Source organism: Mesoplodon bidens (genome assembly GCF_964165515.1).
Source record: "Mesoplodon bidens genome assembly, chromosome: 6".
Classification (NCBI taxonomy): domain Eukaryota; kingdom Metazoa; phylum Chordata; class Mammalia; order Artiodactyla; family Ziphiidae; genus Mesoplodon; species Mesoplodon bidens.
This window is the reverse complement of record NC_138162.1, coordinates 2,505,260-2,522,304: the sequence shown is the minus strand read 5'-3', so window position 1 is coordinate 2,522,304 and position 17,045 is coordinate 2,505,260. Positions and strand designations below refer to the sequence as shown.

The 17,045-nt window shown below is 60.7% G+C and overlaps 1 protein-coding gene across 5 annotated transcripts in view; it reads left to right on the top strand.

The window, feature by feature from the left end:
- The window catches only part of VAV2 (vav guanine nucleotide exchange factor 2), a 177,992-nt gene that overhangs the window by 156,197 nt on the left and 4,750 nt on the right, over nt 1–17,045 (top strand). For 2 of the 5 annotated variants that reach the window (XM_081237299.1, XM_081237300.1), the window contains exons 15-25: nt 589–698; nt 1,768–1,869; nt 2,256–2,344; nt 4,905–4,921; nt 5,790–5,811; nt 7,054–7,181; nt 8,501–8,575; nt 10,021–10,073; nt 11,374–11,490; nt 14,045–14,132; nt 15,227–15,350. In XM_081237299.1, the coding sequence (XP_081093425.1) occupies nt 589–698; nt 1,768–1,869; nt 2,256–2,344; nt 4,905–4,921; nt 5,790–5,811; nt 7,054–7,181; nt 8,501–8,575; nt 10,021–10,073; nt 11,374–11,490; nt 14,045–14,132; nt 15,227–15,350 (925 nt within the window). Of the gene's footprint in view, nt 1–588; nt 699–1,767; nt 1,870–2,255; nt 2,345–4,904; nt 4,922–5,789; nt 5,812–7,053; nt 7,182–8,500; nt 8,576–10,020; nt 10,074–11,373; nt 11,491–14,044; nt 14,133–15,226; nt 15,351–16,173; nt 16,261–17,045 lie in introns of all 5 variants that reach the window. The other 3 variants (XM_081237303.1, XM_081237302.1, XM_081237301.1) reach the window with 3 other exon arrangements.

The following is a 17,045-nucleotide window of genomic DNA, read 5'->3' as shown; positions in this document are numbered from 1 at the left end:
AGCCACTGGCGTTTTGCCTGTTCTCTCTCTGCTGCCCTTTGTCCTCTCTTTCTTCTTTCCCTCCCTCCTTCCCTCTTTTCCTTTTTCCCCTCCGTCTTTCCTAACACAGATGGGCTCAGACTTCCCAGGCTCTTCTTCCTGGGCCCCTTTAGAAGCCCCGAGCGATAGCCGGGCCTGGTGGTGGCTGAGGGGTGGGAAGGCTGGGCCGACTTTGCTGCAGCTCCCCAGGCCCATGGCCTCCTCTGCCTTTTTTGTTTTTTTCTGTTGTTCTAATTCAGACCAGTGAGCTTTTTTGGCATCACATTTAGGAAGTGAAAGTGGGTGGGCTGGCGTCCTGGAGGGGCCCCAGGTAAGCACCTCAACGCGGGTCATTAGAGGTGGCCTGGGCTAAACCAGCCGAGACCTCAGTTGAGGGTGCACCTTGGAGGGGGTTGGAGATGGGTCCCAAGACATCTCGTTAGAGGCTGCATACACATACACACGTGTGCACATACAGGCCCAGGCATGAGTGTGCCTGTACATGTGCCCGTGCACCTGTGTGCACCTAGCCATGCCCGTTGCCAGCGTGTCCCCTGTCTCCTCCCACAGTGGTCCTATGGCTTCTATCTAATTCACCTTCAAGGCAAGCAAGGCTTCCAGTTTTTCTGCAAGACGGAAGACATGAAGAGGAAGTGGATGGAACAGTTTGAGATGGCCATGTGAGTCCGCCATGGCAGCGGCATGGGGGTGGTATGCCACGTGGATTTTTCCCAGGGAACCCGCCCCCCTGGGATGCCAGCCCCTGCCCCCCGGGTGGCAGCCTCGCTCTTTAATCTACAGTGGCCAGAGGGCCCTCCCCCTGGGGCCGAGCCTCCCACACCTGACCGGCAGGGCAGCGAGTGGCCAGGAATGGCCATGGTGCCAGATGGACTCACGGTGACCCAGATCCCTGGGCCCTTACAGGCCGGTGGATTGTCACCTTTGGGGAAAAGCCCCAGAGCTGTTTTTCCTTGAAATCTAGGAGGAGCCCCAGTTAGCCCAACAGAGAAAGGTGATCATGGGGGTCCCTGGCCACATCAGACCTTCAGGCCAGGGTGGCAGGTCCTGGGGGGCCTCTGGCCTCTTCCTCCTGGTGAGATGCACATGAAGGGAGGGCCCAGGTTCTGGGATTATTGGGAGGATCCAGCGGGGTCCCACGTGGGACACATCAGAATAGATGGCAGCCAGGCGGTGGGCCCCAAGGCTTTCTAGGGTTGTAATTTTCTCCCCACCATTCTCATGAAAATTTTCAAGTATTAATCCAAGTTGAAAGAACGTCATGGTAAATGCCCAGCCTCCTCCGTTCACGTCTTGTGCTGTTCTCTGTCACGTGCCGTCCCCCCAGCCCTGGTGCCGTCTGCTAGTGGACGTGTTGTAGTGAATTGCAGACATCGGTGCAAGTGAGGGTGCCCATCATGACGTCACGATTTGTTTAGATTTGTATATCTCAGGCTCGCACACAGTGACATCCTGGGTGCGGTTTGCTGAGTCACAACAAACGCTTGCAGCGGCCCACACCCAAGCCCTGTCCAGATACAGCCCTTAACCATCACCCCAGAAGGTTCTCGAAAGCTCCCACTCGGACCCTTCATCCTCCCCAGGGTGTCGGGGCAGATCCTGCCTCTGAGTCCTGGCCTTCTGACTCCTGGCCGCGTTCCGGAGCCCAGCTGGTTTGGCGGCTCCCGTTTCGGGGGGGCTCAGGGAACCTGGAGCCCGCTTTCCCTCGCAGCCTGCTTTCCCTCCCATCAGGTCAAACATCAAGCCAGACAAAGCCAACGCCAACCACCACAGCTTCCAGATGTACACGTTTGATAAGACCACCAACTGCAAAGCCTGTAGGATGTTCCTCAGGTGAGGGCCCTCTCCCGGCCCCCGGGGGAGCCTGTTGCTGCCCCTCTGCTGTGCCCCCATCGCCGCCGAGCACCCCTAGGCCAGCGCCGTGCTGGGCTCCAGGGACCCGGGGAGACATCCCATCGTGTGGGAGGCAGCCGGCCCTCGGACGTTTGGGATCTAGCCGGGAGGGGAGGTGACTGTCCCCGTGGGTGCCCAGGGCCCCCTGTAGGGATGGCAGAGCCAGGCCGGGGACCGTCCAAGGGGAGGGCCAGCACCAGTCTGCGCATCAGGGCAGGGGTCCTGGGCCCCAGGGCTTTGAGGGGTGATGCTCGGGGGGGCAGGAGGCAAGGTGGGTCTGGTGGTCCACCTCACCTCCTGCCCCTCCCCCTCCCACCCCGGCGCAGAGGCACCTTCTACCAGGGTTACCTGTGCACCAAGTGTGGCGTCGGGGCACACAAGGAGTGCCTGGAGGTGACCCCTCCCTGCAAGATCAGTGAGTACCCATACCTGCCCTCCCCGTGGGGCACGGGCCCTGGGGGCTGGTCCTCAGGGCCCCACGACACACCCCGAGCCGAGGGTCCCGTCGTCCCTCGCAGCTGCCGGCTCTGGCGGTGTTCCCACATTCTCCTTTCCTGCCATGGTGACCCCATGGGGCAGGGACCAGATGAGGAAACAAGAGGCTCAGAGAGGGGAAGACGCCGGCCCCGGGTCACACTGTGTCAAAAGGCCCAGCCGGAGCGGGAGTGGGGATTCCGTGGCAAAGCCCTCCTCCTAACTGCATACTGGCTGGCTTCTCTCGGCCTCTTGGGCACCCCCTGCCGCGTTGCAGTTGTAAGCCTCTAGAATCTCCACCCCGCAGAGGGCACAGAACATTCCTGGCAGTTGCATGGAGGTTTCCGATCACAGAGGAACACCTCACCCCTGGGTTCCCCCGCCCTGGAGAGGCCTGGCCCTCTTTAGCTACAGCCTTGTTTGTAGATGGTTCACGTGCGTGCACGGCACCTACTGTGCTCCCCTTTGCCTCAGATGGGGAAAGCCTGAGGCTCCTGTCAATCGTCTTGGTTTGGGGGATGAGTTGGGGGAGGGCCCAGCCTAGAGCAGCTGGACGGGCAGCTGGAAAGCCTGAGATGGTTCTGAAGGGTTTCAAAGCCGCCACGGTCAGGGGCTGGCTGAGCACTGGATCCGGGCGTGGGGCACCCGCCAAGCACCACACTGCTTGCCCTGCTTCATGGGGCCCAGATGCTCCCACATTCCCGTGAAATGGGACTGTTATGCTGACATCCACACTCAGGGGAGCTGTGCTCAGAGGGGGTTAACCACGCTCCAGGTAGACAGGGAAACATGCCAGGCCTGCTTGTCACCTGAGACAACACCACCCAGAGTAGGAGAATTTGTTAATTACTCATTTACTGTGACTACTGGCCCAGTGCCCTGATGTGGGAGGAGGGTCCGACAGGTCAGCCCAGACCCCCTCGTCCCCACCAAGGCCCGGCGGAAGTTCAGCAACCCTGCCAGTCTCCTCCGGGCTAGAGGATGCTGCCGGCCCCGACTGGCCCCAACGCGGCTTTTCAGCTTTGCCCATGGCTACCGCCCTCTTGTGGCCATGTGTCCTTTGCGTCAAGCGACTGGTCAGTTCATTTCTTTTGACATTTTTTTCCTGATCTTAAAAGTAACATACTTCTTTATCAAAACCTTAAAGGAAAAAAAAGAGGAGAAATGAAACAAAGAAGAAAATAATGATCAATTATGAACATATTAAGAAATAACCAAAGGTGATATTCTGGTGTATTTCCTGTCAAGTTTTCTTTTTTTTTTTTTTTTTTTTTGCGGTACGCGGGCCTCTCACTGTTGTGGCCTCTCCCGTTGCGGAGCACAGGCTCCGGACGCGCAGGCTCAGCGGCCATGGCTCACGGGCCCAGCCGCCCCGCGGCATGTGGGATCCTCCTGGACCGGGGCACGAACCCGCGTCCCCCGCGTCGGCAGGCGGACTCTCAACCACCGCGCCACCAGGGAAGCCCAAGTTTTCTTATTTTTAAATAATCTTCCTGTTTCCTTTCCCCTCTGATTATTAAATACCCATTTCCCATAGGAGATATAGAGAAAAGGACCGGAGATGAAAGCAAGCTGGTTTTTGCCACACCAGGCAAACACAGCTGCCGTTAGCCATCAGCCGCCGCCTCCCTCGTTTGCAATGCCCCCGCCCCCGCCCCCCGTCCCCCATCTCTTTTTAGGTTTTTGTGTGTTTCACGATAGGTATAGTCGAGGCTTTACCAGTTAGGCAATTGCATATCTTTCGAAAGCTGAAGTCATCAGCGTCCCCTGTGTCACTGAGAGCCCCTGGTGGGCACCTGATTTTATTTTAAGGGGCCTGTGGTTCCCCCAAGGGCACGTGCCTCATGCCCGACGCCTGTAACCTCTGTCCTGCAGGGTCTCTCGGATCCTATGCCTGCCCAAAGCAGGCTGCGACTGTGCGTGTTAGATGGTGTTGAAGTCACATCGGCCACACGTCAGCCCTTGTGGTGCTTGTCTTGTCTGGTGTTGGAGTGGCAGCTCAGCTTGTCAGATGGCTGGGGCCCAGCCTGGAGCTGTGTCCTCCCCTTGGGTCACCCCAGGGCAGGCGGAAAGAGTCTTCAGAATGTTTGCCTTCCATCTGATGAGCTGAGGTGTCCCATGTCCGAGGTGCTGACAAATAGAGTAGCACGACTACCACGTCTTCTGTCATTTGCCCACGGCAGGCATCACTAATCAACGGTGGAAATCTTCCCTTTGAGCCCAGGTTCTGTCCAGTGATCAGGCAGCTGCTGCCGTTGAAGCAGAGTTGGCTCATGCAGGAAAACCAGTTTGCCGTTGGGTCTGATACCCAGTGTGTGTTCTCCCGTGGGCCCCCTAAAACCAGAGCTCAGAAGTTGCCATCAGAAGTAATTGAGAGATTTTTGCAGTCACCAAGCACCCATGTCCATAATCCATGTCTGAAAGGAAGGGCCTTGAAGCTCACCTCGCTCACACACTCAGGCGCGCCCAGCGGCTCTGACCCCGATGTGCTTCCTTTTCAGGTTCTCCTGCAGACCTGGTGAGTCCACCAAACCATTCCCTTCCCACTGCCCTGCACCCTACGCCGCCCTGTGCCTGGAGCCCGAAAGACCCAACCGTTCCAGCCCTCACGCTTCCGGGGCCAGGCCGGCTTGCAGAGCCCCTGTTGGTTACGAGGGGCCTTTGTTTTCCTTTGTGGTCGTCAGTAGAAATGGGTCCCTGTGCATGGCCTCCTGGGCCCTGATAGCTGTCCCCCTGCCCGGCTGCCCACCCATTCCACCTGCCCAGTGGCTTGCTGGCGGCTGTGGGTGCCCAGCTCTGTGACAGGCGTCTGCCCACCTGCCACCCATCCTGATGGACGTAGAGCCCTCTCTTTAGCTGACTTGGGGGCGGAGTCACTGAATTCACTTATGGGGTGTGGACATCGTGTCTCTCCCCAGCCGTGGGGTCCAGTCAAATTAACCAGCATGTAACGGGCTCTTACTGGGCCCTGCCTGGGCTACAGAGATGCCCTCAAAGAGGAGGGAAGACAGAACATTTAGTGTATGCAGCAGGACACGTCCTGGACAGAGACGACAAACCCCAAGCTTTGAGCAGGGAGGCTCTGGGCTGGGGTGGTCAGGGCAGGCTTCCTGGAGGAGGTGGGAGTTAATGGTAAGGGATGGGAGGGGAAGAGGACGGATGTCCCAGGGCTGCAGAGGGGTACAAAGGTGGAGGGTGTAAGTAAGAAGCGTGTCGCACAGGGAAATAGGTTGTCACCATCACAAATGTCTGTGGGCGTTCAGGACATGTCCCTGGCCTCCTCCCCGCTTCCTGCCTTGACCCTTCTCTCTGGGTGTGGGGGGCAGGGGGTGTGGGATGCTTGGGCAGCCTTCCCTCCTCACTATCCTCTGTCCTTGCTCTCACAGGACACCTCTGGAGCGGGGCCAGGTGAGTCTGTGGGACTTGGGTCTTCTCTGATATCGTCCTTGCCAGCGGTCACCCTGGGAGCCGAGCCTGGGCCTGGCCGCGGTGACTGCCACCTTTGCCTAGCGTTCTTGGCTCCAGGCTCCCAGGGTGTGTGCTGCCTTCCGGCCCCATCTCCCTCCCACCTCCACGGCCACTTCCCCTGGGAGCTTCCTTAGTTTTTGATGACGCAGCGCCAGGCATGGGGACAGGGCCCAACCTGCAGAGTCAGGGTTCCTCCAGCCCAGTGGAAGCCCTGAGCTGCAGCCCGGAGGCCCCAAGCAGAGCAGACTTTGGGACACTCCTGCTGTCACTGTACCGTTTCCTCCGTCCCCCCACGTCCCCCTTGCTCTGCGTCGGGTAGCAGGAGAACTGGAAGCATCAGGTGTGAGGCAGCCCGAGCTGTGGACAGAGTCCAGCCTAATCGTGGAAACAGAAAACAGAGACCATGCTGCTGCCCTGGGGCACCAGCTTCAGGAACCAGGCCTGGCAGACGTGGCCCATGCAGGGCTGGGCCGGTCAGCGCAGGGCACGCTCTAGGAGAGGCCTACAAGTTTCGGGGAGGGCTCAGGCGGGCCCCCCCCGTCAGCCCAGGGCTGCCCCGGAGTGGCCGTGTGGCCTTGGCAGGTCGCTGACTCGGCCCCCACCTCTAACAGGATGGATGCCCCGTCTTCTGCTCCACGCTGCTGACTCTCAGTCACAGATTCGAAAGGTGTTTGGATGACGGCACAGAAAGCGCTCTTTAAAAATAGGTTGCTGTGGGCTTCCCTGGTGGCACAGTGGTTGAGAGTCCGCCTGCCGATGCAGGGGACGCGGGTTCGTGCCCCGGTCCGGGAGGATCCCACATGGCACGGAGCGGCTGGGCCCATGAGCCACGGCCACTGAGCCTGCGCGTCCGGAGCCCGTGCTCCGCAACGGGAGAGGCCACGGCAGTGAGAGGCCCGCGTACCGCCAAAATAAATAAATAAATAAATAAAAATAAGTTGCTGTTAACTGCAATGATACCCTGAACCTGTTAATCTCATAAATAGTTTACCTACGATATTTAACAAAGGGACGTGGGAGCCTTACGGGAAGAATTTAGGGAGGGGCGATACAGGCCCGTGGCCCACTTTCCAAGAGCCCTGAGAGGCCTGAGAAGGCCGGGGAGGTCAAGGTCAGCTTGGGGTGGGCTGCCACCAGGACCAAGTCCCCGAGCCACGCCCTCTCCTGCCCTGTGCTTCGCAGGTCCCAAGATGGTGGCCGTGCAGAATTACCATGGCAACCCTGCTCCCCCCGGGAAGCCGGTGCTGACCTTCCAGACGGGTGATGTGATTGAGCTGCTGAGAGGCGACCCTGAGTCGCAGTGGTGGGAGGTGGGTCCTGGACCTGGGAGGGCCTCGGGCCCCTGGCTACCCCCTCCCCACTCCCCAGGGTAGAGGCAGAGGGTCCTGCATTTCCAGGCAGGGGTGGGTTTGGGGTGCGAGACCGTCGGGGTCGAGAGAAGCGGGCTGTTAGCAGGGCCCGGGTCTTGGGGTGTTTGCCTTGAGGTGGTAGGGAGTGCAGCACCCCCTCACGGAAGAGATCCTCCTCCTGGCGTCCGAGCCCTTTCCCTGTCTGCCTCCTGCCTGGGTTGTGTCCTGCACACACACATCCCCCAGGCCCCGCCCAGGCCATGCCGCGCCCACCCTGCTCCCCACCTGCCCCAGTTCAGGCCAGCACCACCTTGCTCAGCACTGGGGGGGACAGCATGACCGAGACCCGCCCACCGCCCTGCCCCAGGAGGCCCAAACGCGGACACAGGTCCATGTGATGGTTTACGGTTCTGAGCCATGAAACCTGCTGTTCTGGTTATATAAGGCCTGAGAAAGGGGAGCTGTCGGTGCTGCCCCGAGATCTCCCAAGCCCCAGCCCACGGGGTCTACATGGTACCACAGGGAACCGGGGCACTTGCCCAGGCTGGGTGACCAGGGCGACCTGCTTAGAGCCGATGCTAGTGCGTGTGTTTCTCAGTGTCCAAGTACTGTTACTGCCGTCGTCGTTGTGTGGTGGTCCTTGTCAGTACCTACTTACTTAGGAACTTATCGCACTAGACTCGGCCTCATGTAACTGGAGATGCAGGAGCTGAGGAGGTGTCTGCAGTACAGAGTCTGCCCTGCGCTGACCCCAGCCACCCAGGTCCCCTCCCTAGCTGTCACCAGGGCCATCAGGTTTGGGTGGCCTTTGCAGAGACACTTTGCTGATGTGCAAGTGGGGGCCGAGGAGCAGCTGCCGGAGGGTCTTCCAGGCAGAGGGGACGGAGAGAGTGAACAGTCGCCCCCAGGCCCTCCCACGCCGTGCTGTGTTTTATCAGGACCCCCAGGTCCACATGCCCCTCACGGTTTGGGAAGGGCCGGTGTGGACAGAAGGAGGCCGCAGCCAGGACGGGGGGGCTCTAGTCCCAGCGCCGGGCAAGCCGGGTAACTTCTCTGGGCCTCAGTGACCTCATCTGGAAAGTGAGGGCACCCCCCACCTTTCCTGCCCCAAACGGTGATGAGGTCAGCCGAGGTTACAGCAGGAAGGTGACGCTGTGATGGACTTCTCAGGGACTCCCCTCGTCCTCCTGAGGACAAGCTGAGTGCACACTACGATCCCCCCTCCCCCCACCACTGGCCAGGCCAGGCCCCGCCGGCCCTGACCATCTGTCCTCTCCCAGGGTCGGTTGGTGCAAACCAGGAAGTCAGGTTACTTCCCTAGCTCGTCTGTGAAGCCCTGTCCAGTGGATGGAAGGGTGAGTACTTCCCGTGGAAGCTTCTGGAACACGGTGGCCAGGGTGCCTTGGGTGCTGAGAGCCGTCTCCTCCCTCAGGACGCCCTGGACTTGTTCAGGCCGTTGTGAGCTGGCCCCGGAGCTGGGATGGAGGGCCAAGGGGCAGGGGATCCCTCCTCTTGGGAGGGCTCGGCTGTTTTAAAAACACAAAAATGGGCATCTCTGCAGCAGGTGCAAGGGACCAAAGACCAGCTGCCTTTCTCCAAACTGGAGGGACTTTATAAGTCTTCTCCCTCCAACGTAAGGACTCAGAGCTAGATGTTACAACGTTTAGAAGAGGCAATATGGCATTTCTTTCCTCTGAGCACTGTGGAGCAAGTTCTGCTCTGTTACAAAAGGCATCGAGGACTTCCCTGGTGGCGCAGTGGTGGAGAGTCCGCCTGCCGATGCAGGGGACACGGGTTCGTGCCCCGGTCCGGGAGGATCCCACGTGCCGCGGAGCGGCTGGGCCCCGTGAGCCATGGCCGCTGAGCCTGCGCGTCCGGAGCCTGTGCTCCGCAACGGGAGAGGCCACAACAGTGAGAGGCCCGCGTGCCGCAAAAAAAAAAAAAGGCGTCGAGCTGTCAGCCATCAATTGCATCACCCACACCCCCCCCCCAGAAAAAGCTAAAAGTGAGGGAGTGAAACTTCTCCCGAAGGAGCAGGAGGCAGATGCCCGTCCCCCTGGGAGCCCCAGTCCACCTACCGGGCCCTGCCCGGCCTCTGGCCCCACTGCCCAGCCTGCAGGCCATTGCCCAGCTGCAGGGGGAAGCATTTCCGGACAGGCTTTGCTGGAAGGTCAAAGGGACCCAACAGCAGAGGGAGAGAATGTCACTGACTCACTGGGTGGCCTGCGGGGGGGGGGTCCCTTCCCACCCTGGCCCTCAGTCTCCCCATCTGCATGGTGAATGGGGTGGGGAGGGGACAGGTAGTCTGGGAGGCTCTACCCAGCCTGTGGCCCAGTGAGGGGAGGCCAGGCCAGCGAGGGCGCAGCGGGGGGTCTGGAGAGCCGCAAGCTTTGCTGCAGACGCAGCTCTCCACCCGCCTGCCGCGCTGCTGCCGGCCCAACGCCTGTCCTTGGGGCTGCGGCCCGTCTGCTGCAGAGGACGCGAGGTATAGGGTGTGCTCCTGTCCACTGCTGAGCAGTCGTAGCCGCCGTCAGGTTGCTGTGTCCCTCCTCACACTGCACTGGTAGTTGGATGCTATATATTCATTCATTCGGTCAGACCCACTGAGCATCTACTCAGAGATGGTGAGTCTTGGCTGCTCCCCTCAGGGACCTCCCAGGCCAGTGGCTCTGGGCCTAAGTCCACAGATGTCCTGGTAGCCAGTGCTGGGCTCCCGGGGTCATTGATGATAGGACGTCGCTGGGCCCCGCTCTGTGGACAGTCCTGGGGATACACCAACCCGAATGTTCTCTCCTGCCAGCCGCCCATCAGCCGGCCGCCGTCCCGGGATATGGACTACACCGCATACCCCTGGTGAGTGGATCAGCGGGGGCCCCAGGCTGCCTCTCATGTCTCCAGGGCGGCTGAGCCCAGCTGCACGCGGCCCCCTTCTCCCCTCCTCAGCTCTGAATCGCTGGGAGCCCGGGGGAGTCTTCTCTACCCCGAGGCCGCTGTTTCCCCGTCTATAAACAGATCATCAGGTTCTAACATTTGGGAGAGCGAAGCCCTTTTTAAAATGTGATCTTACTTGAGCCTTGTCTAAAATATCAGTATATAGAAGGAGGTATATTTAAGGCCAAAATTATAGTTGTATTTGCTCACACGGGCTTGATGAGAGCAGTGGGGCTGTTTGATGAATAAAACGTGGAGGTGACGTGGTAGGTACGAGTCTCAGGTGCAGGTCGGCCTCGGGTCCAGCTCTTATCACTCTGCCGGCCGGCTCACCGGCTGCCCGGAAGAATGGCTACCCTTCAGTGACCGTGGCCCTGCAGAAGCTCGCCCTGTGGCAGCCCCAGAGCAGTGGGCCGCTCGACCCCGGGAGGGCCTACCCTTGTGGTTTTCGGTTTGGGGTTGATCCCTGAAGCCACCCCGGGACCCCTGTGCCCAGTGGTGTGATGTACCTGCACCCTCGGTGTCCCTGGCCTCCCCAGCACCGCCCCATCTGGGTCTCTGAGACCCCTGGGTCTGTTCCAGTATGCTGTTCACCCTGCAATTGGGTCTAATGTGGAGGGTGGAGGACTTAAGCTGTGATTTTCACCTGATGGAGTAACGCACAGAACTTTAATTTTCTAATGAATCTGTTTACAAAAGTCCCAATTCTGCCCGACAGGGAGGAACAAATGGGGTCAGGCTTTGTTCTTGAGGTTGGGGGTCGGGGTGGGCTTCATTTCCATAGAGCTGGCGAGAAAAGCTTTCAGTCAGTGTGTCGGAAACCCACCCATGGAGATGCTGATGGTCTCCAGTACGTTAGGACACAAAACAAAACCCCACATGAGCAGTTTGTGTTTATCACTGCTTATTAAACAGTGACAACTTGGAAAGGAAATTTGATCTAATGTCTGGTACCCTGAACGCCTCTTGCAGGCCCAAGGTTCTGGAGGGTGGAGGCCGTGGTGGAGTGGCTGGGGCCTGTTTGGGGTCCTCATCTCTCCCCCAGCCACCTTCCCTGTGTGGGCTGTGAGCCAGGCACGTGGATGCCCCGCCCCGCGCGTCTCCTCCAGACCCCGCCCACTGCTCGCCCCTCCTCCCAGGGGCGTGGCCTCGCGTCCCCATAGGCTCTTCGGCAGATTAGAGCCGTGTCAGTGAACAGCCCCCGTTTCCCCCTCTGCTCCAGGTTTGCCGGCAACATGGAAAGGCAGCAGACCGACAACCTGCTCAAATCCCACGCCAGCGGGACCTACCTAATCAGGGAGCGGCCGGCCGAGGCCGAGCGCTTTGCCATAAGCATCAAGTACGTGGAGGCTGGGGCTCAGAGAGACCCCTCCCCCCATGCCGTTCTGAACCAAGGAGCCCACATCCCCTCCGGATTCTGGGCTTGTTGGGTGTGGCCTTGGGATGCGTTGCCCACGCCAGGGCACTTTTGAGATGAAAGGGCGTCAGCGGGTCTGCACGATGCACCCGGCCCAGAACAATCGTGAGTGATCCCGGCCTGCCGCCAGCCTTGCCCGAAGCCGCCCCGTGGGCTTGGTCTGGCGTTTTCCAGGTGGTGGGGACGAGAGGAGCTCAGGGATGGGGACAGGCCTATGGTGAGAGGTCAGGGACTTCCAGCGGCCCCACGGGTGGCCTTGGAGAACACGGGCAGTCACATTGCTGCCAGCTCGGGGCTTCAGCCCGTGGCCTTTGGGCTGGGGTCCTCCTGCTCGGACTCTGCCCCCTTGTGGGTCTATCTCCTCTTCAACAGACAGAATCTGATTGGTCGTTGGTCACCATCGGCATAGGACACACACTGGACAGGAGTCTCAGGCCGGTGAATAGAGGGTTCTGGTTTGCCGTGACCTTGATGGGGTCAAGAGCCTCCAGCAGGGTGACCTGTATCCAGGAAAGGCCCCCTCGGGTCTGCGGGGGGGCGGGCAGGCCCAGTGACCGGGCCACCGGACGGCCACAGAGTCACCGCCTGGGTGCTTCTGGTATCGAGTCACAGAAGCAACGCGAGGGAGCAGAGAGGCCCTCTTGGTAGAGGATGCAGGAGCGCCTCTGGCCGCTAGGGGCAGACGGGAGCCGGGCTCAGTGAGCCGCCCCCAGGTCCTGAGCACACAGCCCACTCCCACCTTTCCATCTCAGCTTTTGTTCTCCCGCCCCCTACATCAGCTTCCTCTGCACCTGTGCCCAGTGGGGGCCGAGGGCATGAGCGCCCCAGCAGCAGGGTGCCGGTCCTGGCCTGAGCACGTGCCGCCGGCCAGCATGCCTGCACGTGTGCACGTGCGTGAACGTACCCCCCATCCCCTTCTGGCATTACTGGGAGAAGGCCTGCGGGTGGTCATCCCCTGGTCATCCAGGGCAGGGTCCCACTGTACAGAATGGCTGTTGGAGGACCCCTGGGGTGGAAGAGATGGAGGGGTCGGGATCTGGGCAGCTAGGAGGAGCCAGAACTGAGGACGAGACCCCCACCTAGGTGGACAAACTGCCACGGTCCCCACGGGCTTTCCAAGAGGCCCCACTAATGTTTGGGCCTGAAACAAATGCGCTGGCTTTTCTAAAATACAAAAACCAAAGAACACCTGCAGCCTTGAAAGTGACAGATGTCTAGTGAATGTCAGCTGGACACAACCTGGGCCACCTGGTACACAGGACTTGCTCTCCAGCAGAGGTCAGCTGTACCCGCCGTGGGTGGTGGGAGCATCGTAAGGTGTGTGACCCAGTGCAGGTGGGGCCTCCGCAGTGAGAGTCTCGGTAGGGCCCTGGGAGATCGGTGGCGCATGAGGCATGCTGGCAGGTCTGTGGCAGAGACTTGGTGCTGCCGAGCGGTGAAGTGGCAGAGATGTCTCTCGCCTGATAGGAATTCGTGGAGCACCTTCTGGGTGCCTGGCCTGCAGGATTCTGGAGTGGGGCTCAGACGGGTCTTGTCCAAGGAGCTGGGGTGGGGCTGAGCACGCTCAGCTCACTTGGAATCCAGGAGAAACAGAGTGGTGGGTGTTCTCCAAGGCCCCACGGGAGAGGAGGCTGGCCAGCTGGGCGTTTGCTTATTTAACAACTGTTTATTCCATTAACTGGTTTCCGGATGTTAAACCGACCTTGCATTCCCGGAATTTCCCATTGGATCGTGGTGTAAAGTCCCCTTTATATATTGGTGTGTATAGATGTGCACACGGAGAGTGTGTTGAGGATTTGTGCCTCTGTTGTCATAGGGGATATTGGCGTGTTGTTTTCTTAACTTGTGATGTCTTTGTGTGTCTTTGTGATTTGGAGGCAAGGGGTATGCGCTCTCCAGTGAGGCCACATTTGAACTGAGACCTGGACACAAGGCAGGGTCGTGAGGGGGGCAGGAGGGTGAGCATTCTGGGCTGAGGGGACAGCCAGGGCCAGGGCATGGCAGGCTTGTGCTTGGCGTGTCTGAGGAAGAGCTCCTCCGGCCAGCTGGGGTGAGGCTGCTCCCTTCGGGCCTCACAGGCCAAGGTCAGACCTCTGACTTACAAACCATGCTGTGAAAGCCTCACCAGGTGATGGGGAAATGGGGAGGGGGACGTCCCCAGTGCAGAGAACAAGCGGAATCCGGGACAGGACATCACAGTGGCGCTGGATGGGGGAGAGGAGTGGAGCTGCGGGGCCTGAGGCCTTGGCTGACCTGGGAGTTTGGGCTTCAGACGGGTGGCCTGATGGATGGATGGACAAGCAGTAGGGGACAGGCCCCGGCTGGGGCAGGGAGAGAGGCTGCAGCCATAGGAGCAGGAGGTGTGGGCCGAGGGCTGGGGTCTTCGCTCAGCAGACATAGAATAAGCCTGGACCCCTGGGGGGCCGGGGGCCGTGTGGCTCGTGTAGTGACCGGCGCTCCCGTGTGCTCTGCCCAGATTCAATGACGAGGTGAAACACATCAAGGTGGTGGAGAAGGACAGCTGGGTGCACATCACCGAAGCCAAGAAATTTGAAAGCCTCTTGGTACGTGATCCCGCAGCTCCCACCGGCCCATCCCCGAGGCGGGAGGAGGGCCCAGGTCTCCACTGTGGCCACACCGAGGAGGAGCGGCCCCCTGCACCCACTCCTGCGGGCCGGGCTTGCAGAGCGGCAGAGCCCAGCAGGGGTCCCCCTGTCCCCGGGGAGGAGAGTCTTCCCAGTGTGGGAAGGATCCAGGGAAACTGGATTGTGGGGCACCTTGGGACAGGTGAGCCCTCGTCGCAGGCCCCCTGAGTCAGGCTTCTGTCCCCCAAACCCCGTGGTGGACAGTAGGGACACCAGCATCACACAGCCCATTCGCCTCCAACGCCCCTACCCCCAGCTGTCCCAGCCCAGCCAGAAAGCCGCGAGAGGCATAGTCCTTCTTAAAATGATTTTAAAGTTGGACTTGGTGTTTCTTTGCTAAATTACGCGTGTTCCGTGCATGGAGAACATCTAACTGGAGCATCTGAGCTCTTAGACTGCCCACTGCGGCTGCAGAAATGCACCCAGTAAAACAGAGTATCCACAGTCTGCCCCCAAACCTGATGTTCTTGTCTCAGGGTGAGTCCCCACCACCTCTAAGTAGAGCCTAGGTGTGGGTTATAGGTTCCTTTTTCAAATAAAGCCCCTGGCCACACTGGACCCAACTCTTAGTTTACCTCTCAACACAAGGAATGCTCACCAGGGGGACCACCCTCTTCCTGCCCCACTGTAGCCGCGTGGCATTCGGTCACGTGGATATGCTGGGGTTTCTCGAGGCACTTTCCTGGTGTTGGTGTTGGACATGTGGGCATTTCGAGTTTTTCTCTATTATGAAGAGTGTTGCCGGGAGCATTTGTGTCCATCAGTCCCGGCCTTCTTCCCTGACTCTTCCCTTAGAAACTTTTGAGAGAGAAATTGCAGGATCAAAAGTTTGCGATACTGACCACCCTGCCCCCAGTTTGGGTGCTAGGAGGGGCAGCGAGGAGGAGGGGTAGTTTTCGGGGGTCAAGGAGATGAGTCCCGTGTGAGAACCTGGGGAGGTGGGAGAGGGAGGGCAGGGCGTCTGGGAGGACTGCCTGGAGGCGGAGGTAGCAGTGAGTGTGTGCGTCTTGCAGGAGTTGGTAGAGTACTACCAGTGCCACTCGCTCAAGGAGAGCTTCAAGCAGCTGGACACCACGCTCAAGTACCCCTACAAGTCACGGGAACGCGTGGCCTCTAGGGCCTCCAGCCGGTCCCCAGGTAACGCCCGTGCGCGGAAGGCTTCTGGTGCGCTGCACTGACCTCGGCCAGGAGCCCCTTCCCTATTCCCACCCCGGGGAGCAGTGGCCCAGGCCCCCCAGCCCTTCGCCAGCACCCTCCTGAGCCAGGGTGCCAGGACGGCCCCATGTGACGGGTGGGGAGTGCCAGCTATGAATTGCTGCTCCGAGTTTTGATACCTCTGCCTGGAGGTCAGAGTGGGGAGGGAACCGGGCAGGTCGCTTCTGTCCTCAAATCCGTCCCTGTGCCCCAGCATCCCCCACCCCGCCCCTGCCCAGGGACCCCAGCTACGAGGGAGCCAGAGCCAGTACCTCTGTTTGCAGATGGGGCTCCATAGCGCAGATGGGGGCCGGCTGGGGGGAGGGGCAGGCTGGGCCCAGAGTGTTTCGCATCTGGCCCAGGGCTGTGTCTCGGAGCCAGCCAGCCCACTTCCTCCAGCTGCAGGGGCCCCCAGGACCTCGGGTCCCACCGGGGCAGAGCAGGCCAGGAGAGGAACGACGGGCCTTTAGTGAGCACCTACTGTGTGCCGGGCGAGGGGCTGAGATCCATCCGCACGAATAGTTTCCTGTGTCCTTGCGCGAGCCCGCCCACTGGGAGGAGGTGGCCCAGGAAACTGGTGCAGGAGGTGGAGCGGGGGCAGCTGCACCCGTGCCCGGGTGGGTCCCGAGACCCGCGCCGTCCCGCTGCCCTCCTGGTGCCCTGGGCGGGGCCTGGGCCCCCATCCCCGCCGCCTGTGACCGCGCCTGGGACAGCGTGTGGATGCTCCCCCGGCGCCCCTTTCACAGTCTCTCTCGCCTCTTTGCAGCTTCCTGCGCTTCCTACAACTTTTCTTTTCTCAGTCCTCAGGGCTTCAGCCTTGCTTCTCAGGGCTCCTCCGTGCCCTTCTGGCCAGGTACCGCTGCTGCTCGGGGCGTGGGGGGCCTGGCCTGCCGCCAGCTGCCTGGTGGGCCCCGGCCCCGGCCTGAAAGTGTCCGCAGCTGCCCGCAGCCTGGGCGGGGCGGGGCGGGCGTGTGCAGAGTGGAGCAGCGGGGTGGGGGTGGGGGGCTGCTGCGGCTCCTGCAGACACAGTCCGGCCTGGTGCTGCCCTCACCCCTGCCGTGCTCACCCCCATGACCCCTCTCCAGCTCATCAGCCACTGTCCCCCGTTGCTCCCCGGGAGCTTTGCGTCTGGCAGCAGCAAACAGCCGGGCGACCCCCTCGGGGTGAAGGTGGGAGCAGCCCCGGGGCGGGCCCCACTGGGCGACAGTAAGGAGGACTTGTGGGGCTTGGGTGCAGGGGGACAGGTCTCGACTGGCCTTGACCGCACGGCCCTCTACTGCCAGATTCAGAGCCCTCCCCAGCAGCTGCATGTGCTGTCCCTCCCATCACGGGCCATTGTCATCTGTCCATCGGGACTCCTGGGTCCCGGGCCAGGCTGGTCCAACCGGCTTTCCAGTTTGGTTTGGGCTCTAGAGTTGGGGACACGAGGGAAGTCAGGCACCAGTGCCCTGGGGTCCAATTCCAGGCACTTTGTCAGAGTGAAGGCTGGGAGCTGGGCAGTGGTCACTCAGCTGTCCACTGGCCATGTGATGCCCAGGCCCTGGGCACATGGGGGAAGGCCCCGAGGGAGCTGTGACAGAGCACCGACACCTGCTCGTATCCCCACGAGCGCGCTTGCCACCCGTGACGGCCCCCAGT